Source organism: Poromitra crassiceps (assembly GCF_964638095.1).
Source record: "Poromitra crassiceps genome assembly, chromosome: 20".
NCBI lineage: Eukaryota > Metazoa > Chordata > Actinopteri > Beryciformes > Melamphaidae > Poromitra > Poromitra crassiceps.
Genome location: NC_139637.1, coordinates 8,689,150 through 8,712,177, shown reverse-complemented (window position 1 = coordinate 8,712,177; position 23,028 = coordinate 8,689,150). Strand labels below are relative to the sequence as shown.

The 23,028-nt window shown below is 43.2% G+C and overlaps 1 protein-coding gene across 1 annotated transcript in view; it reads left to right on the top strand.

Annotated features, from left to right (window-relative positions):
* Positions 1-23,028, top strand: part of LOC310794834 (protein NLRC3-like) — a gene marked incomplete at its 5' end in the record, with an annotated part of 45,995 nt that overhangs the window by 5,756 nt on the left and 17,211 nt on the right. Inside the window, one exon of the mRNA XM_083656887.1 lies at positions 15,526-16,807. Within this exon, the coding sequence (XP_083513013.1) occupies positions 15,526-16,807 (1,282 nt within the window). The remainder of the gene's footprint in view (positions 1-15,525; positions 16,808-23,028) is intronic.

Below are 23,028 nucleotides of genomic sequence, written 5' to 3'. Positions count from 1 at the left end.
GCATGACTACCTCCACAGTTGTTGCATCTTGTGATGGCCTGGGAGAATGGCTGTGGTTTTGACTGGTGCTTTCTGCCTTGAAATGGCCTCACTGCATCGACACTGGTGGCTTGTGTGGCTAGCGTCTTGCTATTTTCTTCTGTCATCTCATGGATTCGACAGAGTGAGATTGCTTTGGCAAGTGTTAGTTCACTATCTCTCAGCAGAGATTTTCTTAAAGAGTCACTAATAATGCCACACACAATCCGGTCACAGATTAGCTCGTCAGTCAAATCTCCAAAGTGGCACCTTTTTGCTTTCATCTTCAGATCACTGAAAAATGACTCGATACTCTCTCCTTGCTTCTGGTTTCTCGAGTGGAATTTGTGTCTTTCCATTGTCCTGTTGCTTTGGGGATTGCAGATCTCTCGAAACTTCCTCTTCAAACACTCCGGGTCCTCCCTGGACTCCGCACGGGCAAGCACTGCTCCGCCGTCCCCGGGTGCACGCACCTCCGCTGCATAAACAAATGAACACTCCCGCTCAACTGCTTCTGGTCCAGCGAGGTTAAAGGGGGACTAACCCCCCAGATATGTATCAGAACAGTGATTTGAAAATACCTATGGAAAAAACCAAGAAATGACATATGCTCTTGTCTATACTAAACTCTTTGGCTGTGTTCAAGTCAAGATTTTTTTTCAGAAATCGACGCCATTACAGTTTGCCTACCGCCTCAAAAATAATTTATTTGAGAGGGGCAATATCTTTATAAATATCAACAACTAGCCAACGCTGGTGGTCTGTATGGAAACAGCATTGCTTAAAATGGTTGAAAGTTATATCAATTTGGCCATTCAGTGGCGAACTAGAAATTTAATTATTTTTGTCCCATGTGTGTGTGCGTGGCTTGTCTAAACTTACGTTAAAAGAGCCTCGCTGCTCGCAGCACACAGCACAGTGAGGACAAACGCCCCGCTCTCAGCTTATGTAATCACAAAGCGAGATTTCTCCATTTCTCCATTCCCTCGTCCAATTTGCCATAAATCGCGCCATCAAATCCGTTTTTAATTTTCGTTTCTCCCTTTTCCATGATTCTTTGCAAAAGTTTTCCTCTCAGCTGCGTTCTCTCGGCTGCGTTCTCCCCCGCCTCCCTCCTGCCAGACCCGGGCTGGCGAAACAGCCTCCTCCTCCTGCATGCATGGGGCGCTCTGTAACCTCACGGAGCAACAAACAAACACACACAGAAATAGCTGGTGTGCGATTTTTCTGCTCAATACAGTCTGAGATTGGGTACAGGATTGAGGGAATCCCGCATCTGTTTGCGAAGGTGCGACTGGACAGGACGCTTTTCACAGACGGGCACAGCGTCAGTAGCTGAGTAGCCTGCTATACTCGGAGCGAGGCGAGTGTCTCTCAGGGCACAGCTGCAGATCTCTCCTCCTCCTCCTCCGCGCATTCAGTCTGTCTAAACTCAATACCGATATAATCTCAGTAGGAGGGATGCAGGGAAATATATGATAGTAGCCGATGTGTTTAGAGAAGCTTTGTCACGTTGTCACGTCGTAGTATAGCGTTATATTTTACATGTGCGCTAAACTGCCATGAGATTTGTTTGCGGAAATGTTAGACTGTGCTCTCTCTGCTCTCTCTGCTCTGGCCGAGAGAGCACAGAGAGCCCAGCTGCTGCTGCGCGTGCCCCCGGAGCTTGGGGCTCGTGCATGAGGATGATGAGGATACAGTCTCTCCCGCCTGACTGGGCTGGAGACAGTGCTTCCAACTCGGACTGATAATATAAACATCATCATTCGAGCTTATCCAGGTAAGATATTAATAAAGTAGTGACACATTCAGCGTGAAACTAACTATAATTAAGACATGTGCCAACTTTGACGACGTTTGGTTCAGTATTTTAGGCTTGGAGTTCTGAGGAGCCGAAAGGGTACAGGGGGGGTAGGGGAGTAATTATCTTGAAATCCCATAGTCTTTGGGAACACTGTGACGTCAGTGTGCCCCTAATCTCCCATTCATTTGAGGAAAAAAAAAAAAGCAGTGTTCGACCCTTAGAGGGCGCTTATGCCAGATATGCTGCTGAAAAATGATACAAATGGTAAAATGGCAACAGTTTGGTGTCAAATGTGGAAATTCTGACCAGAATTCTTCACACATCACCCCCAAAGTCATATATATTGGTTAAAAGCTGAAAAAAAGTGTTTTGGAGGTAAGTTCTCCTTTAATTGTTTCCATGGTAACGTGCTTGACTTTTAAATTGATAGGTTTGTTAGATTAGAATTTAATCCATGAACCATTTTAAATTTAAAGCATAAAATATTTTTGTTGAACTATGAAGCTTTTGCAAAAAAATATATAAATATTTTTTTTATTTTCCTGAAAACCTTTCGTGGACCCCCTGGCAAAGTGCCACGGACCCCTGGGGGTCCCCGGACCCCCATTTGAGAACCACTGGCCTAGGCTATGTTAACCTGACGCTGCCAGATGGACGGTTTAGCTCCACATTTCACTAAACCTCGAGAGAATCTCTTTTGATCTCGCGAGGTTATTCATCTTGCAAGCAAGGTTAAGGCTATAGTGTCTGATGTACAAGATGTGCAGAGGTTGTGGTTGTGTCCCATATCCTTTTCCTGTCACAACCGCTCACTAACCTTTCGCTAGTCTCTCTCTCTCTCTCTCTCTCTCTCTCTCTCTCTCTCTCTCTCTCTCTCTCTCTCTCTCTCTCTCTCTCTGTCTCTCTCTCTCTCTGCCCTCCGAGTTCATCATTTCCTTGTTCGGTGTGTCGCAGATTATTTTCTCCAGCTGAAGGTAGGCTATTGTAACAGTACTTTACTGACACTTTTACTCTAACTTGACTCTTTAATGAGACTGTTAACACTGTTAAAACTGTTAGCCTATTTGCTTATTTAGACTAAAAAGAGTTTTCTCCGTGTAAAAAAACTGATTCAAAACTAGACTTGTTTACCCTGAAGTTATGAGGCCGCCGCTGCACCGTCATATCAAATGAACACACCTAGAACTGACAGAGGAGAATAAGCAGTCTGTCTTCTCTCTCTCTCTCTCTCTCTCTCTCTGTCTCTCTGTCTCTCTCTCTCTCTCTCTAAAAGATAGACAACAAATGTTGGTTTTAGAATCAATCCTACTCTTGAGAAAAAAAAGTGTGGATGTATAAGTATACTAACCTTTTTGATATTGCAGACTGTGACGTCAGACAGATTTTAGATGCACTCTCATAGACCCTTCTCACGGGGCCCATTTTGTGTGGAAAAGGCAGGGTAAACACAGGTGTAAGCAAAACACTAATGAGGCTTTCAAACTTCCATTGGAATTTGGAAACCCTCATTAGTGTTTTGCTTGCACCTGTGTTTATTCTGCCTTTTTCACAAAAAATGGCCCACGTGAAAAGGGTCTATTCTCACTCGTCATTGAATTATATAGTGTAAAGTTTAAACTCTTCTTCATGTGTGGTGTGTTTCAATTCTGGTTCCACCATAAAGCAACGAGGTTTGTAGCTTTCCTCTGCTTTACAAGCTGCTCACCGTCAGCCACATGTTTGAACGTCTCTTGTGACATAACGTTGCATTTTGCTCCTGATGTGTCCACTTTCATTTCTGTTGACCTGCCATTTATATGTATTGTGACGAATCCTTCGTCCTTCTCATTTGCATATGAATTGACACAGTCAACACAGTTATCGACCTCGACACCGTCCACATAAAACGTTTCATCTTCATATGTGGGCTGCTCCACTGTCACTTCATGCACAGACTGTCTGTAAGGCTTTCTGTTTGTACTGCTTTGGCTGCGTGGTTTAGACTTGCAGCAGCTCTTGTAGTGGTTTAGCTTGTTGCAATGATGACACTGTTGTCCGAAAGCTGGACACTTTTCCCGCTTAGCAGCATGACTACCTCCACAGTTGTTGCATCTTGTGATGGCCTGGGAGAATGGCTGTGGTTTTGACTGGTGCTTTCTGCCTTGAAATGGCCTCACTGCATCGACACTGGTGGCTTGTGTGGCTAGCGTCTTGCTATTTTCTTCTGTCTCATGGATTCGACAGAGTGAGATTGCTTTGGCAAGTGTTAGTTCACTATCTCTCAGCAGAGATTTTCTTAAAGAGTCACTAATAATGCCACACACAATCCGGTCACAGATTAGCTCGTCAGTCAAATCTCCAAAGTGGCACCTTTTTGCTTTCATCTTCAGATCAGTGAAAAATGACTCGATACTCTCTCCTTGCTTCTGGTTTCTCGAGTGGAATTTGTGTCTTTCCATTGTCCTGTTGCTTTGGGGATTGCAGATCTCTCGAAACTTCCTCTTCAAACACTCCGGGTCCTCCCGGGACTCCGCACGGGCAAGCACTGCTCCGCCGTCCCCGGGTGCACGCACCTCCGCTGCATAAACAAATGAACACTCCCGCTCAACTGCTTCTGGTCCAGCGAGGTTAAGGAGTATATAAGCCTTTGTCTTCGCAGGCTTGTCATAATGTGCTGCTGCAACAAAAATATCATACTCCCTCTCGAAGTTTCGCCAGCTTTCTGCAACGTTTTCATCAAAAACAACGGGGTCCGGTCTGCGAAAGCCGTCCGCCATGTTGTCTGACTATGGTCTCGTCTCTCCCCGGCAAAAAGAAACCGGTTGTCAGGCGAAAAAAATACTCACACAGGCGATGAGTTCGTACCTAATTCTGACACCATGTAAACTCTTCTTCATGTGTGGTGTGTGAGTCAAGGATCACACTGTGAACTGATTACTAGTTTTAATAGCGAGAGTTGCGTGCAGATACATTGGCATGTGATATCGAACTGGCTACACGCTACCGGTACTCAGACACACACCGGGCTAGAGGCACGCTGATAGGCTTAGCATGTAAACACTACGGTGGCCCACAGTAGACAAACATGACATGCGATTATCAAATCATCTACATATAGTATATAATATAATGATATAACATCTAAATTACTGCTCCATGCATTATTGTGTGCTGCTCTGCAGTTTACTTCACTGTAGATGATGTGGTTAATGTCTCCATCTAGTGGACAGACAGTAGTACTCTTTCAGGTAGACCATTATGATATCAGACTAGACTAGACACGAAGTTATGAGGCCACACCCTCATATCACATGAACACACCCAGAACTGACAGAGGAGAATAAGCAGCGTCTGTCTTCTCACTCTCTAAAGAAATATATTGGGGGCAACTTTTGCCCTCACGGTCTAAAAATTGGGGGCTTTAACAACATTTTGGGGGCACTTTAAAAATAGTAATTAATGCATAAAGTTGCTAAAGTGTAGTGTGAACAACAGCGCTGTTTGTGTGTGTGTTCTTCATCGTTGTATTCTGGCATCCAGCTTGCAGGTGCTGAGTGTCTGATACAGATGTGATTTAAATGTATTGAATGAAAATACAATTATCAAAATATTGGGGGCAATTCTTGCCTCATGATCATGTTTTTTAGGGGAATTAATCTGAGATTTCTTGGGGGCATTTTTGCCGTGTGTGTGTGTGTGTGTGTGTGTGTGTGTGGCCCCTGGCTAAATTCCTACACTGGCAAACACATAGATAAAATACAGCTGTGAGAGAGCAGAATAGACAGGGTATATTATAGACAGGGTATACTGTCTGGGGCTGGGCGATATGGTTGAAATCAGTATCACGAATAGTCACAGGGGTCAGTTTAGAAACATAATATGGGTCATATATTAAGCAAAATTAAAATTTGGTACTCCCAATTATCATATTATCATATATTATAATTACCTGGCGTTATGATGCCACTGAATAGATGACAAACGATAGTACTGGATTATCGCCCTTTGGCACAGCTGCTACTCAATCAGTCAACTGTAGACATTCTGACTAGTCTAACCTTAACCAGAACTAACTAGCACAGAAGAAATCGAACTAATCTACCGCCTAGTCTGCCCTGTCCTGACCTACTCTAATCTAGTCTAATCTTAGCCTGAACACTATACGATCACGGCTAATCTGCAGCCTAACCTTTCCACCTGTGAATGTATAGCCCCTGGATTGCCTCACCTTAAAGGAGAGGAGGAACCTTGTGAGGGCCGATGCAGCGTAGAGGCCAAACATAGACCCCAACTGGGGACCCTCCTCCAGGACAGGCTGAGATGCAATCGATGCTCGGCTAAACATTTAACTGTTGCAAATATGGAGATGAAATTGCCACAAAAAAGAGTTGGTTGGTAGTTGAAGGTAAATAAAAATAGTACAGTGGATAACCACAATAATTTTGCACTGTTTTTTTTTTAGAGAAGCATGACATTTCTCACATAGTTATTGAATACCATAATGCTTATTTTCAGATGTGGAGGGAAGGGAAGTAAGATTTGACCTCAAATCCAAGATGGCCGCTGATCCCATGGGTCTAATGTTCAAATGTGCTCATAACAGTTGTGCACTTTTTGAGAAAAGCATGACATTTCTCACATAGTGAGTGAATATCCTACCATAAGGTTTATTTTCAGATGTGGAGGGAAGTCAGATTTGACCTCAAATCCAAGATGGCTGCCAATCCTCCGAGTCTAATACCGCATTCAAGACAACTTGGAACACTGGAAAAATTAGCTCTGACCTGTAAAAAATGATTTGAACGCTTGTCGAGGTCGGAATTACATGTCAGAAATTCGGGTATCATTTCAGATCTCCAGTTTGTCCGAGTTGACATCATCAAAGTGTTTTTTGACCTAATTTGAGGTGCAATTATGCAATATGTGTTTATATTGTTTATATTTCGCTCTGATTATAGCAATATGTTGAATTCCCAATGAAATTAGCTAGCTGAAGTTAGCTGTGTATGTTTTTGTAAATGTATCCTGTAATAACAGCTTGTAGTAATGACTGAGTGCAGCTAACAGCTTGTTGGTGTGTTTGTGTGAAGGTGTTGTTGGCTCCACTATGAGTCAGTGTGAGGAGAGAGAGGAGGGGCTCTCTCTGTCTGAGGAACATGACAGCTGGACCAAAGCTAAGAGGTAAGATGAGATAACTGTTCTCTATCTCACAGCTCAGCAGTGACATCATTACAGCTCAGCAGTGACATCATTACAGCTCAGCAGTGACATCATTACAGCTCAGCACTGACATCATTACAGCTCAGCACTGACATCATTATAGCTCAGCAGTGACATCATTACAGCTCAGCATTGACATCATTACAGCTTAGCAGTGACATTATTACAGCTCAGCAGTGACATCATTACAGCTTAGCAGTGACATCATTACAGCTCAGCAGTGACATCATTACAGCTCAGCAGTGACATCATTACAGCTCAGCAGTGACACCATTACAGCTCAGCAGTGACATCATTACATCTCAGCACTGACATCATTACAGCTTAGCAGTGACATCATTACAGCTTAGCAGTGACATCATTACAGCTTAGCAGTGACATCATTACAGCTCAGCACTGATATCATTACAGCTCAGCAGTGACATCATTACAGCTTAGCAGTGACATCATTACAGCTCAGCACTGACATCATTACAGCTTAGCAGTGACATCATTACAGCTCAGCAGTGACATCATTACAGCTCAGCAGTGACATCATTACAGCTCAGCAGTGACACCATTACAGCTCAGCAGTGACATCATTACATCTCAGCAGTGACATTACAGCTCAGCAGTGACATCATTACAGCTCAGCAGTGACATCATTCCAGCTCAGCAGTGACATCATTACAGCTCAGCAGTGACATCATTACATCTCAGTATTGACATTACTAACACAGGAGTGCAGCCGGTCAGTGCGGTCTGCGTCTCTGCTTCGTGAGCTGGATTAGCTCGCTGGCATAACCAGACGGACCAGACTCCAAAACAGATGAGAGTAAAATGTGTCAGACAATGGTTTTGTATGCAGGAGACAAGGCTACAGCTGCAGGATCAAATGGACAAAAAGACTGCAACACCACAAACACGACCAGAGCTCAGACAACAACTAACCATAAAGCACTATCCAGTGGCAGTATGGCCGCCTGTCACTCAACCGGGCCACGCCCTTAATTATGCATAACTTTAAACCTTTATTAAATGTAACCTACTGGTCAAAACCCTGCTTCTCTAACATGTTTACTGCCACCACCCTGTTTGATCAATCCTTAGCAGGATCCAGCAGAAGAGAGCAGACTCCCCTGTACCCAGCTGTGTGTCCATGAAGAGTGACCGGTCTATGGATAATCCTCTTCACTTCAAAGATGGACAGCAGTCTACTGAGCAAAGGTAAGAACTGAAAACAGATGAGTTTTATTTGATTCTACTGAACAGAGGAATGAAGTCATGATACTCTGTTGATTTAGTTTCTTCTCTCAAAACATCACATCCAATAATCATAGCAGCATTTACAGTAAGAATGCACCATATTTAACGGACCGATACATTATCATCCAATATGGCCATTTTGCATGAGCTCGTGACGTCACAGCTGCACCTGGTGCCAGGCACACTAGAGCCAAACATGGCTGCCGGCAGTGTGGCTGTTCCACAGTTTCAGATGATAACAACTAGGGGATATAGCAAAAGAAAACATTTTCAAAGGCTTCTGTGTGCTTTATACTTGTGCAGAATCGTTTTATTTTGAAAATATCCGACTGGACGTCGTATTGTTATTATCGCTAACTAACACAGGAGTGCATCCGGTCAGTGCGGTCTGCGTCTCTGCTTCGTGAGCTGGATTAGCTCGCTGGCATAACCAGATGGACCAGACTCCAGAACAGCTCAGCAGTGACATTATTACAGCTTAGCAGTGACATCATTACAGCTCAGCAGTGACATCATTACAGCTCAGCATTGACATTACAGCTTAGCAGTGACATCATTACAGCTCAGCAGTGACATCATTACAGCTCAGCAGTGACATCATTACAGCTTAGCAGTGACATCATTACAGCTCAGCAGTGACATCATTACATCTCAACAGTGACATCATTACAGCTCAGCAGTGACATTACGTATGTACGTATTACGTACATACGTATGGTACGTATTACCCATATGGTATGGTACATACATATGGTACGTATGGTAGCAGTGACTGCTACCATTACGTATGTCTATTGTTTAATTGTATGTTTAATAAGGTATATGCTATTTGCACCTGTATGTCAAATACGTCAAATTTAAGATGTAGAAGCACGTCTAAAGTATGCACATGACATGTGCACCTATGTGCACCTATGCGCACTGTCTCTGACCTGTCTTACGTTGTAAACGGAGTCCACAGCACAAGAATTTCACACGTGATACTTGTACCATGGAGTGACAATAAAAATCTTGAATCTTGAATACATCTCAACAGTGACATCATTACAGCTCAGCAGTGACATCATTACAGCTCAGCAGTGACATCATTAACCCTTCATTATCCAGAGTCAAAGCTCTGTCTGTCTCTGTTGTGTTGAAGGCCAGTCCAGCAGGAGAGAGCAGACTCCCCTGTACCCAGCTGTGTGTCCATGAAGAGTGACTGGTCTATGGATAATCCTATTAGTTTCAAAGATGGACAGCAGTCTACTGAGCAAAGGTAAGAACGGAAAGCAGATGAGTTTATTTGATTCTACTGAACAGAGGAAAGAAGTCATGATACTCTGTTGATTTAGTTTCTTCTTTTATTACAATTAACTATGAATGAATGAATGAATGAATGAATGAATGAAACCTTTATTGCCCCTCAGGGAATTTGTTATGCACAGGGAGAGCCCAAAAAGAACACAGGCACACATAAAGCACAACATATAAAAAATAAAAATATATAAGCATAAAATACATACATCATAAAAAAGCATAAAATTGCATGATCAATAAGGCACAAGGTGCAAGGTGCAAATTCAAAGTGCTAAGAAATCAAGCTATGAGCTAAAGCTTGTTAAGCAGCTGAATGCTGCGTGGGACGAAGGATGTAATGCCTCGTTTAGTTTTCATCCTGGGCATACAGTACCTTCGCCCTGAAGGCAAGAGTGCCATAGGGGGTCAGACCATAGGGGGTGCAGTGGATCACCTATGATCTTTTCTGCCAATTTCCTGGTGTTCTGATCTGACATGATGGTAATATTGCACATTGGTTCACCAGTTATCTTACCTCCTAGTTTAGCAACCCTGTCTAATTTATTCTTGTTCTGCACACTTAGTGCTCCTCCCCAACACTGAATACAGAAAGTCAGCACACTCTGGATGCATGTCTTATAGAACAGTATCTGCAAGGTTCTGTCCACTTTAAAACTTCCAGATTCCAGAAGGGTTTTTCTGAACATATTTTCTTTTGCAGCATTGCTCTGCCTCACATCCATAGTTACATATTCATACCAGAGCTGCTCAGTATAACAACAGCCTTCTGCTGTTGGTCACTGAGCAGCTACAGTACCAGAACAGTCTGGGGGTTGAGATCTTTGTTCAAGGCCTAATAGTTTCACAGGGTGGAGAAAGAGTTACATATTCAAAGTTTACTTTCAAAGTTGTTACTGGGATTCAAACTGGCAACCTACTGGTCAAAACCCTGCTTCTCTAACATGTTCACTGCCACCACCCTGTTTGATCAATCCTTAGCAGGATCCAGCAGAAGAGAGCAGACTCCCCTGTACCCAGCTGTGTGTCCATGAAGAGTGACTGGTCTATGGATCGTCCTATTAGTTTCAAAGATGGACAGCAGTCTACTGAGCAAAGGTAAGAACTGAAAACAGATGAGTTTATTTGATTCTACTGAACAGACATAGTCAAGTCAAGTCAAGTTTATTTGTATAGCACATTTCATACACAGATGCAGTTCAAAGTGCTTCACATAAGATGATGATGAGGATGACATAAGAAAATAAAAAAAAGGATAAAATAGACATTTCACAACAGCTTTGTCTTCATACTGTAGTTTCTGTGTGCTTTATACTTGTGCAGAATTGTTTTATTTTGAAAATATCCGACTGGACGTCGTATTGTTATTATCGCTAACTAACACAGGAGTGCAGCCGGTCAGTGCGGTCTGCGTCTCTGCTTCGTGAGCTGGATTAGCTCGCTGGCATAACCAGACGGACCAGACTCCAAAACAGATGGAATTAAAATGTGTCAGACAATGGTTTTGTATGCAGGAGACAAGGCTACAGCTGCAGGATCAAATGGACAAAAAGACTGCAACACCACAAACACGACCACAGCTCAGACAACAACTAACCATAAAGCACTATCCAGTGGCAGTATGGCCGCCTGTCACTCAACCGGGCCACTCCCTTAATTATGCATAACTTTAAACCTTTATTAAATGTAAACGGCTGAGTTATGCAAAAATTGACCCCCCTACAGTTGTTATGAAAAGGTGAAATTAGCTATATAGACCAAAACCATGTTTCGGTCCAGGCTGTAAAGATGTTTAATTACTGTTGGGGCATTTTAACAGGAACGACAGGACTTCTGAGTCCTGCCTCAAGTGGCCATTCGAGGAATTACAGCTTAAACAAAGACTTCCGCATCTTCAGGGGAAAGGTGGTGGGCTTGCCCCTTGGTCAAACCCTGAGCTAGCCCCCTGGTGGTCACTGAGCAGCTACCAGATCCGTCTGGGGGTTGAGATCTTTGCTCAAGGTCGAGTGGTGGTAGTTGCACAGGGTGGAGAAAGAATTATTCACTCTGACTTTGAAAGTTGGTACTGGGATTCAAACTGGCAACCTACTGGTCAAAACCCTGCTTCTCTAACATGTTCACTGCCACAACCCTGTTTCATCAATCCTTAGCAGGATCCAGCAGGAGAGAGCAGACTCCCCTGTACCCAGCTGTGTGTCCATGAAGAGTGACTTTTCTATGGATCATCCTCCTAGTTTCAAAGATGGACAGCAGCCTACTGAGCAAAGGTAAGAACTGAAAACAGATGAGTTTATTTGATTCTACTGAACAGAGGAAAGAAGTCATGATACTCTGTTGATTTAGTTTCTTCTTTTATTACAATTAACTATCCAGTTTCCAGAAGGGTTTTGCTTAACATATTTTCTTTTGCAGCATTGCTCTGCCTCACATCCATAGTTACATATATGCCTTTTGTCATTGTGTTTTATCTGCAGACTAAGCGGTTCAGTTCAATAAAAGCCTTTATTTTTTGTATTGTTTAATTGAGTGATACTTTACTAAAACAGTCATATACTGTATATTATATCAGAAGTGCTCTTTGTTTTGTGTTCACAGTAGTGATGTCAGTTAGATTTGGTTAGGTCAGTGCTATGGAATAGTCTTTATCTTTACCCATCTTTGCTCAACACATCTGTCTTTTGTCACCCCAGGTGTGCATAAAATACAGGTTAAGAACTTATTTCTTTAAATACAAGCATGTGAAATAATTATCGGTTATTGTATCCGTTATCGGCCAGGAGAAGCAGATATTTATCGGTTATCGTATCGGCTGAAAAAAATCCATATCGTGCATCCCTAATTTACAGTGGATTTCAGTGTGTGTGTGTGTGTGTGTGTGTGTGTGTGTGTGTGTGTGTGTGTGTGTGTGTGTGTGTGTGTGTGTGTGTGTGTGTGTGTGTGTGTGTGTGTGTGTGTGTGTGTGTGTGTGTGTGTGTATGTGCGTGTGTGACATTATATGACCTAATACTTCATGTGTTCTCCAGAGTCCACCAGGAGGGGTCAGAGGTTCCCAGTGGTCAGTCTGTCCAGGAGCTTCAAACAGACCTAGACTCCATATTTATGGTGTGTAAATGTACAACACATTTTACTGCAGCTACTGAATTACAAAACAACTACTCAGTAGCCTGTACTACGAAGCTAGTTTAATGCCTTATCCGAGTAAGTTTGAGTTTAAACCTGGTTTAGCCGTACTACAAAGCAAGTTAACTTTCAATCACCATGGCAACTGACGCTGCAAAGCTAACCTGGTCGCGACCAGGTTAGCTTCAGAGGATAAGATCAAAATCCATGAGAGACCCATATAATATCGGCTCTCTGGAGTCACTCACCATTCATAAGATCGCCATATGAAAAATAGATTGCAGTCAACTGAGAACAGAACAAGCAAAACATTCGTGGCTCTGTAGGCTACATAATTAAATTAAGCCACTTACCACTTTATGTCTTAACAGCTCAACGATGCGTGGAGAAATATGATCACTATTAATCACCGCGGCGCATATCATGAACGGACCCTCAAATGGAGTGAGGGTGATATTCTCCTACATGCCAGAAAAGCCATACATATAATATAGATATTAGTTTAAATATGGGATAGCCCCAATACTAAATATGCAGGCTATTCTTGCATCTTTCAGCTGGAACTGTGTCCTGTAGGCTGTATGCCAATATATGAGCAAAAATAGGCTAGTTTTTATCAATGATAACTATGCCCGCATCGTCTCAATTCAGTTCAGCAGTTTTCTCTTTTATAGTAGGCTATTAGGCTTTATACTAGGCTATTTTATATATGAATTATTCGATCAGTGCAACCACACACATGAGTGATAGAGATCATTATTCATTGAGCATGCGTTTCTAAATCTATGGTCTAAATAGGCTTACAGATTGTGGAAATGTATAGACTGAGATTACACTTTAATTGTTGCTGCTGCCTGTATCAATGCAGCTGTATCAGACAGAAATCGCTGATCAAAGTAAATCAAATGACTGATGTGAATACAAGCTGCTGCTTTAGACAGCCCTTCAGCAGACTATCCAACGCGGATTTTCATTCTGACATTAAATCGCGGATACATTAAATATCCGCAAAAATCTCTGATCACACTGTGTGGCTGCGCTGAATGAGGAAATGGGTGTGGAAATGGGTGTGGGCGTGGATCAACTCAGCTGTTCATAATGTGATTGGCTAGCGCACCTCTTTTGCGTGGACGCGCGCCTGTGCACGAGCGAAAAACGTGCGCGTGCACAGGCAGATCCCAGCTTCAGTTATCGACTAGAAAACCACCGTCGTAGTATCCTTAAACTAGATAGCTTTGATCCCGTTCAGTCAAACCAGATCAAAGGGACTTATCGCGGATCTGTTAAACTAGCTTCGTAGTACAGAGCTCTGGTCTTATAACAGTCTGTTGTTGTTGTTGTTGTTGTTGTTTCTCCTCTAGTCTCTCCCAAGACTCAAATATTACGTTGAATCGCTGCGCTCCGCATACTACACAAATGAGTCTGTGCCACTTCACAGCCACTGCTGGGGTTTGAGGGCGGGTCTAGGCGGGTTGAAATTGAATGAATGACAGGTCATAGGACCAATGAGAGAGCGGTTCGAAAAATGGGCTGCGCCTCCCGTGCAGAGCCATGTAGATAGAAGAGTCCCGACATCTCCATTCACTCCAATGGACCAGTTTTTTACTCTCAAGAGTTCCAGGAATTAAGGTCCTGGATTAAGCAGCACTGCCGAGTTGCAGCAAAATAGACAGTTTGTGTTGTACTTTGAAAGGGTTTTCCCCCTCTTGAATCAAATTGTACATTATCAGCTTTATTTTAGCATGCAAAAGTAGCGCGAGACCCATTCCTGGCTGTTCATTGGCTAATGAGTCTCACATTTTGGTCCTCTGCTGACGCCACTCTCTCTCTAGAGGACACTACTCCCGTGTCGTCTGATCGCAGATTGCAAAGTCGTTACTGAGTGGTGGAGACTGAATCCACCACTGGCCAATCACTGGCCAAGTGAACGGTTCACTTCCGTCCCCAGCTGGCTGAAGGGAGTGTCCCAGACCCAGAGAGAGATCTGCAGCATGCAGTAACGTAGTGTATCAGCGTAACAACTCTCATGGGTCTGGCGTTGAGACTATTTCTCCCCAAACCCTGTTCCATCAGGAGGTCTTTTGCCTACTTCCTGGTCATTATTGTAGATAAGAATTTGTTCTTAACTACCGTAACTTCTTGCCTGGTAAAATAAAGATTGTTGGTTTTATGAGGTCTTCAAGCTGCACTCTTTAGACCAGTGGATCTGATGTTATTACAGTATTATTATTATTTTTCAGAATGTTTAATTCAAATGTTATTCTGTTGCAGCTGCTTGAGGAGAACATTGTCACTTTTGTGAAGAAGGAGCTGAAGAGAGTCCAGCTGGTTCTGAGCCAAGATTACCCAGAATGCTTAGAGAGTCCGAGGGAGGAGGAGGAGGCTTTTCTAAACATCACACTGCTCTTCCTGAGGAGAATGAAGCAGGAGGAGCTGGCTGACTCTCTGCAGAGCAGTAAGAGGCTTTAACAGCTTTAACATGATGGAGGGAGGAAGTGGTGGGAAAATGGGAGATATATGATTAGTTAAATATAGACGTTTCTCAAGAAAGATTGATTCAATTCCAGATTGCAAAATAATATTCACAGTCCTCATGAATCATCAGCTAAAATCATTAATTTATTCATGTGGGTGTATAATGCTGAACACAGTATTATTTAAGAACAAATGCCACCACAGATGCATTTCACATTGGGTAGCACACACAGTCAGGACCTGTTTGTCCACCAGTGATGAGCAGAATAGATGCCATGTGGTTAGGAAAAGTATGCATTCACATATTAATATTTACACTTCTCATATTTACAGCAACATCCACTGATTGATGTAATTTGTCCTTTCAGAAACTCTTGCTGGAGTGTGCCAGCGTAATCACAAATCCAGTCTGAAGGAGAAGTTCCAGTGTCTGTTTGAGGGGATTGCTAAAGCAGGAAACCCAACACTTCTGAATCAGACCTACACAGAGCATTACCTCACAGAGGGAGGGAGTGGAGATGTCAATGATGAACATGAGGTGAGACAGATTGAAGCAGCATCCAGGAAACCAGTGAGACCGGAAACAATAATCAAAAGTGAAGACATCTTTAAACCCTTACCTGGAAGAGATGAACCAACCAGAACATTGATGACAAAGGGAGTGGCTGGCATTGGGAAAACAGTCTTAACACAGAAGTTCACTCTGGACTGGGCTGAAGACAAAGCCAACCAGGATATACAGTTCACATTTCCATTCACTTTCCGAGAGCTGAATCTGCTGAAAGGGAAAAAGTACAGCTTGGTGGAACTTCTTCATCACTTCTTTCCTGAGACCAAAGGAATCTTCAGATTTGACAAGTTCCAAGTTGTGTTCATCTTTGACGGTGTGGATGAGTGTCGACTACCTCTGGACTTCCAGAACAACAGGATTGTGACTGATGTTACAGAGTCAACCTCGGTGGATGTGCTGCTGACAAACCTTATCAAGGGGAAACTGCTTCCCGCTGCTCACCTCTGGATGACCACACGACCTGCAGCAGCCAAGCAGATCCCTCCTGAGTGCATTGACATGGTAACAGAGGTGAGAGGCTTCACTGACTCACAGAAGGATGAGTACTTCAGTAAGAGATTCATAGATAAAGAGCAGGCCAGCAGAATCATTTCCCACATCAAGACTTCACGAACCCTCCACATCATGTGCCACATACCAGTGTTTTGTTGGATCACTGCTACAGTTCTGGAGTTTGTGTTGAAAACCAGAGGGAGAAGAGACATGCCCAAGACCCTGACTGAGATGTACATCCACTTCCTGCTGGTTCAGTCCAAACAGGCGGATGTCAAGTATCATGGGAGTGCTGAAACAGATCCAATCTGGAATACAGAGAGCACAAAGATGATTCTCTCTCTGGGAAAACTGGCTTTTGAGGAGCTAGAGAGAGGCAACCTAATCTTCTATGAAGCCGACCTGAGAAAGTGTGACATTGATATCAGAGCAGCCTCAGTGTACTCAGGAGTGTTCACACAGATCTTTAAAGAGGAGCGTGGGCTGAACGAGGACACTGTGTTCTGCTTTGTCCATCTGAGCATTCAGGAGTTTCTCGCTGCCGTTTATGTCTTTCTGTCCTTCATCAACACTGGTGTCAATCTACTGTCAGAAATTCAATCAACATCCTTGTGGTCAACACTATCAAGAGACAAATCTAAACTAACACGCCTCTACCAGAGTGCTGTGGACAAGGCCTTACAGAGTCCAAATGGACACCTGGACTTGTTCCTCCGCTTCCTCCTGGGTCTTTCACTAGAGACCAATCAGACTCTCCTAAGAGGCCTGCTGACACAGACAGGAAGTAGTTTGAAGACCAATCAGAAAACGGTCCAGTACATCCAGGAGAAGATCAAGGTGAATCCCTCTTCAGAGAAAAGCATCAATCTGTTCCACTGTCTGAATGAGCTGAATGACCGTTCTCTAGTGGAGGAGATCCAACAGCAGGACTTCAGGGAGGGTTCAGGAAGTTTCTCCACACTCTCCCCTGCTCAGTGTTCAGCTCTGGTCTTCATCATACTGTCATCAGAAAAAGAGCTTGATGTGTTTGACCTGAAGAAATACTCTGCTTCAGAGGAGGCTCTCCTGAGGCTGCTGCCGCTGGTCAAAGCCTCCAATAAATCTCTGTAGGTGTACGCATAACTTGATGTCTTCAATATGAAATGCAATATACAGAAAAAACTATTTTCAAAGTTCTTGTTCATGGCTAATTCTTCCCCAGGTTGAGTGGCTGTAAGCTGTCAAAGAGAAGCTGTGAAGCTCTGGCCTCAGTTCTCAGCTCCCAGTCCTCTAGTCTGCGAGAGCTGGACCTGAGTAACAACGACTTGGAAGATCCAGGCGTGAAGCTGCTCTCTGCTGGACTGGAGAGTCCACACTGTAGACTGGAGAGTCTCAGGTCAGTATCCCTTAAGCCCATGGTACACCAATCAAACCTTCTCCAACAAACACAGACAAACACAGATGTTTGTTTGGTGCCCCGTTGCTGGCTGTCATTGTTTGGAGATGTTTGGTCAGATTCAACATGTTCAATCCTTTATAGAGGTCTTCACAGGTCTACTCGGGTATTACACATAATGATAGAATAGATAGTGATAGAATCGGACCCGACCCGGACCCCAATTGATCATAATAAATATGGACCCGGACCCGTACGGGTCTCGGGTCGGGTCCCTGATCCCACTCAGATGCACCACAGAGAGGCACAGGAAATAATTCCTGCCTGTGAAGTAGCCGGCGTCCCGTGTTGTGCACAACCACGCTCTGATGTATGTGTGCGCGTTTGCGTGACAGGTCTACCTGAGATTGTGAGGATTACTTTTTCTTTTCTTCTCTTTTTACATAGAAAACACTGCATTCTGGCGGGCAATGATCTAACGCAGTAATGCAGCCTTTCTTGGATTAGTAACTGTAATATAATTACTGTTTTGGAAATTGTAACGCCTTATATTACTTTGTTTTTGAAAAAGTAAGTAATTACAGTAACACGCCCAACACTGTTTATATTTCATCGCGTGGTGAGTACACAAGTCAAAACATGTACATGTGAGTGTTTCTGGCGCTGTTAGAATTTGTATTTTGGGTGACTGAACGGCGATACCATAAGCCGCTTTCAGACATGCCTTGGAATTCAGGAGTTCCAGTATCTAGAGGGCATCCGGATGGCGGTGTATGTATGTATGAACACATTTTGGTGAGCTATGCGAGCTCCCGTGACCCTCCTACTATCCGGAGGTGAGACAACCTCGAGCCCTTGTATCAGGGACAGATTCGCCCCCCCCCCCCCTGCCCCAAGAGCTCCGTGAAGTAGCCAGCTCAGTGAGTGCATGAGGAGAGGGAGGGAGACAGAAAGCCAGCGTGGCAGATTATTATTATACTGTATGTGAATGAGCGAGCAAAAAAACATCATGCCGTTTCAGTTTTTCCAAATGAAGCTCGAACCTGCTCCGTGTGTGTCAGCCAACAGGCTACATGTTGCTGCATTGAAATGCTCATGGCTTTGATCTTATTTCATTTCTGCATAGCTTCGCACAGCACACACATTTAATTAGCATTTTTGGACGCGAGGGTCGTCCTGCTTCCCAGTATTGGATCGCTAGGTAGGGTATCTGGATCTGGTTGCGTTCATGCCTTTGATTTAATGTTTACACAGCGTTTGTGAAGATTCACGTGCAGAACCGCAAATTCCAAGTAGCGTCAAGTGGCAGTATAAATGGAAACTTCAGGGTATAACCTTCGCAATAATGGCAATTAAATGAAGTAAATGCACATGTAATGCTTTTTTGTGTGTGTTATCCGAAAGATACAGAACAGAGATAAACTTGAAGAATATCTGCTCCCTTCGAAAAGTCAATTTTAACCCGTAGTGAGTCGACCGTTCTGATTTCTTGTTACTAAGCAATACAACATTGATTTTATTTTGAAGGTAAAAACGTCTAGCTTCCTGTATTCTGTATAATTCTAGTAGGATTGACGCATTTTAGGACTGAACATAGCAAAGACCTGTTTTATTTTTAGCGCTTGAGACTCGAGGAAATCGATGCATCTGGGCGTGAGTTGTAGGGTTGTTTAATTAATTACTAACGTTATGCGCAAACGATTATATGCCGTGAACGTTAGCAGTTATCGCCCATTATCTATTTTTAGCAACTTGTTTTCAGACTCTGCATGTCATGATAGTTTGTTGAATGTCAATGCGATTCACTTAAAGCAGCTACGAGCAAGATTTTCGATTGTTATTAAACAGTCTGAATGTAATATTGATGCATCACATCTTACCCTATAATAGTAGCTGAGACCAAAGCCTTGTGAATCGGAGATTGCTCTCTTGATGATTATAGAGTCTGTGTCTGTCTTCCGGCGGGCCGGATAGACCAGGAAGTGAAATGAAACGTTTTACGGCAGCTGCCTGCCTTCAACCGTTTCGCTCTGCCTAGCAACATACCATAAACAAGGAGGACGCCATGCTCGCTACATCCAGGGGCTTGCTACTCTCGCGAACATCTCTCGTTATATTCTAACAGTTTGTTTGGAAGTTATTTTGTTATTTTGTGGTTATGGCCGAAGTGGCTGCCGCAAACCGTTTCATTTCACTTCCTGATCTGCCCCGGCCGCAGACAGACTAATCATCAAGACAACACTGGCCGATTCACTCGGTGTTCAAGCGAGACTACTCTGCGTTGGTCTCGTCTACTATTAGAGGTAAGATGTGAGGCATCGATATTAAAATTGGACTGTTTAATAACAATCGAAAACCTTGCTCTTAGCTGCTTTAAGGCTATGCTCAGACAGTGAAGTACAGCTGTGTGGTCAGTTTTCACAACTCCCCATTGTGTGGTCATGTCCAAATTCCCCCCACCCCCACCCCCTCTACTTTACACCCTACTTTACATGCTCCACATGTATGAAAGCAACATGCCTCATGTCTGAAAGGGTACACTTCACATATCCCCCGGGTCAGGCTCAGGGCAAGGGAATTGGAGGAATAACACTCCAACCTGACAGGAGGAACTAAATACAATACCAGCAACAATTGTGCAGCCTACACATTTGAGGCCATAGAGACCTCCCAGGAAGCTACAGGATGAGGAACCAAATAAATTTAACTGAGCAAAATATCTCAATAACAAAAAACAATGTCTGACTCAGAGAAATGGAGAGAAATCAATATCATCATTTGCTTTTAGGGTTACAATCCAAAAGGTTTCTCTTTTGAGGAGATGTTTGAGTCTATCCCCTCCTCTGGCAGATTTGGGGATGACTTCTATTACCATGAAATGCCATGCATTTCAGTGTTGGGCCTCTACCCTGATGAAGGCTCTCTGTAGCTAAACGCGTTGGTCTTTTTAATTGTGTAAGATTGAGCCATGCCACAATAAAGGCTTTTTAACTGTTCTACCTGAAACAGAGTGGCCTTGGATTTTTCAAGTTTTTCCTGTACTCTACTCCATTTTTTTTACTTTTACAAGGATCCAACTTGAACGTTTTCTCATGCTTCTCTCCACCCTCACCAAAGAGCACCTGTTTCAGTGATTTTACTAAGGACCCACGCAGCGCTCACTCAACCCTTCTGTTAAATAAAGTTTGACTGAGCTCCAGCTAAATTGTCAAGTATTGCAGCCTGCTTGCCACCCAGGCACTTACTATATGTAGCCTACTTAATTTATATGATATAAATGTAACCAAACAGGTCGGCTTTGTGCACACATGAGAAGTAGGTTAATTTTCTTTTGAAGAGAGATCCTTTATTGATTTGTTTGTGTAACCGAGCCAGGTAGACTCGGCCAATTGTATTAAATGTTGACAACGCCACCTTGGGACTTTCACCCAAAGACTATATAAAGATCACTGTGTGACCACCTTGAAACTCAACAGGGTATTATTTACACCCGCACAGAGGAATCCACAATTTAGAATCAGAGATGGGAGAAGAGGGATTTCCAATATACAATGATTTATTTTACCAAGTAAAATAAGTGAACAAATCTTTTATCACGACACGTTAAAACAACAGGTTAATATCCACGATATAAAAATGACCTAACACGACTAAAAGCCAATCAATTGTTCAATGGAGAAATCCATAAAGTGCAAGAGTGCTATGACCAAGTTGCTTTGGTAGCAGCAATGTGGTATAAAAACACACACACCATAAAATTAGAACCACGCGAAAACACAATAAAACAAATGCATGTGCAAACCAAAAGGAACCACAATATGCCACCAACCTACACCAACATGGCAAAGCCACTTCTTTCAGTTCTAGACAAAGTTGGCTCCTAACAGTAATAGGCTAGTCCTCAGTAAAAGGTCATTAAAATCAACTGGGAAATAATTCAAATGAAAGCAATAAAAGAGTACAACTCAAGTGGCTTGGTTAATTTACAGGGAAGCAAAGCAGCAGCGGCAATCTCTGTTCTATAAGGAGACAAAAACATTCATTAGTCCCAATAAAAACACATACATTAAAAAATACCAGTATACAAGAAAATGTGTACCTTGGCTGTGCACAACACTGCCTCAAGCGGACACACGTACGCTGGGCTTCACACTGTTTCTGACTATGAGGCACAAGGATACAAATACATACATGCATTAAAACTGATACCATTTATATGGGCACTATGAGATTGATCAGTCAAGTCTCAGACAGAGATTGTACCTTGGCTGTACCACCGTGTTGAGCGGGCACACACACGCCGTCTCCAAACACGGAAGCCACGCACGAACAGATCTAAAAGAATGTACGGCTTAACGAGCGCTTTGACAAGTGGGGTGAACATATTCACAGCCTAATAAGTGATCGCTCGCCACATACCTCAACAAGGAAGACGCCACAGCAGCTCAAGGAGGGAGTGAACACGCCACACAGCCGACAGCACCAGCTCACAAATGGGAGTGAAAGGTGGAAGGACGCAGGTGGCAGGTATTTAATCCCCAGCGGCTGTGTGTAATCAGGGGAGCTGACTGAGTGGGCGTGACGAATGCTAATGACGTAACCCAGAGGTTACATTTGGGAAGAGGGTTTACTCTGAACACATTTGAGAACTGAACTGAATTGAAGAAACTGAATTATTACCTTTTGCTGTACAGTACCTCCAATACACTGGATATTGGGTTTGCATTCTCACTCTGATTATGTAAGGGTTAATGCACGACGAGGTGTCCATTATCAGAAATTTTTGGACGACGTGGAGATGTAAACCGTCCGAGGTGAAGCCGCGAAGTCCAATAATTTCTGATAATGGACACCTCGAAGTGCATTAACCCGCTTATATCATGGTCACTTGCCAAAGAAACAAAACAAGACCATTCATTTATATTTCCATGCATTTTGCAATCAAAATCTAGTTTTCATAACCTTGAATATGAGTTGAGAACCGGCGAGACAAAATAGTCCCCTCGGCTGCTCAAGATTAGGCTATCATTGGATAAAATGGCCGCTTAGTGCCTGCACCTGGCACAATTCTAGAGTCAAGCTAACTAATAATTTAGCCAATTGTATGTACCGTAAATTCCGGACTATAAGCCGCGGCTTTTTCCCCGTTTTTTGGCCCTGCGGCTTATATAACGGTGCGGCTTATCTATGGATTTTTTCAGAAAAAAAAATACAAATACAAATAAAATCTCTCTTTTTTAGCACTCTTTCTACCTATAAATCCACTTCTGTTTTAATTTCCTCTCTTGCCCTCTTTTCACCACACCGCGGACACTGTGTGCACTGTAAAAATAAACAAAGGTGGTGTTGTGTTATGTTGTTTTGTTGAAATGTTACGGTAATACGGTAAATGGGAGCTTCCTCAAACAGCCAACAATCCCCTCTGTGCGTGAA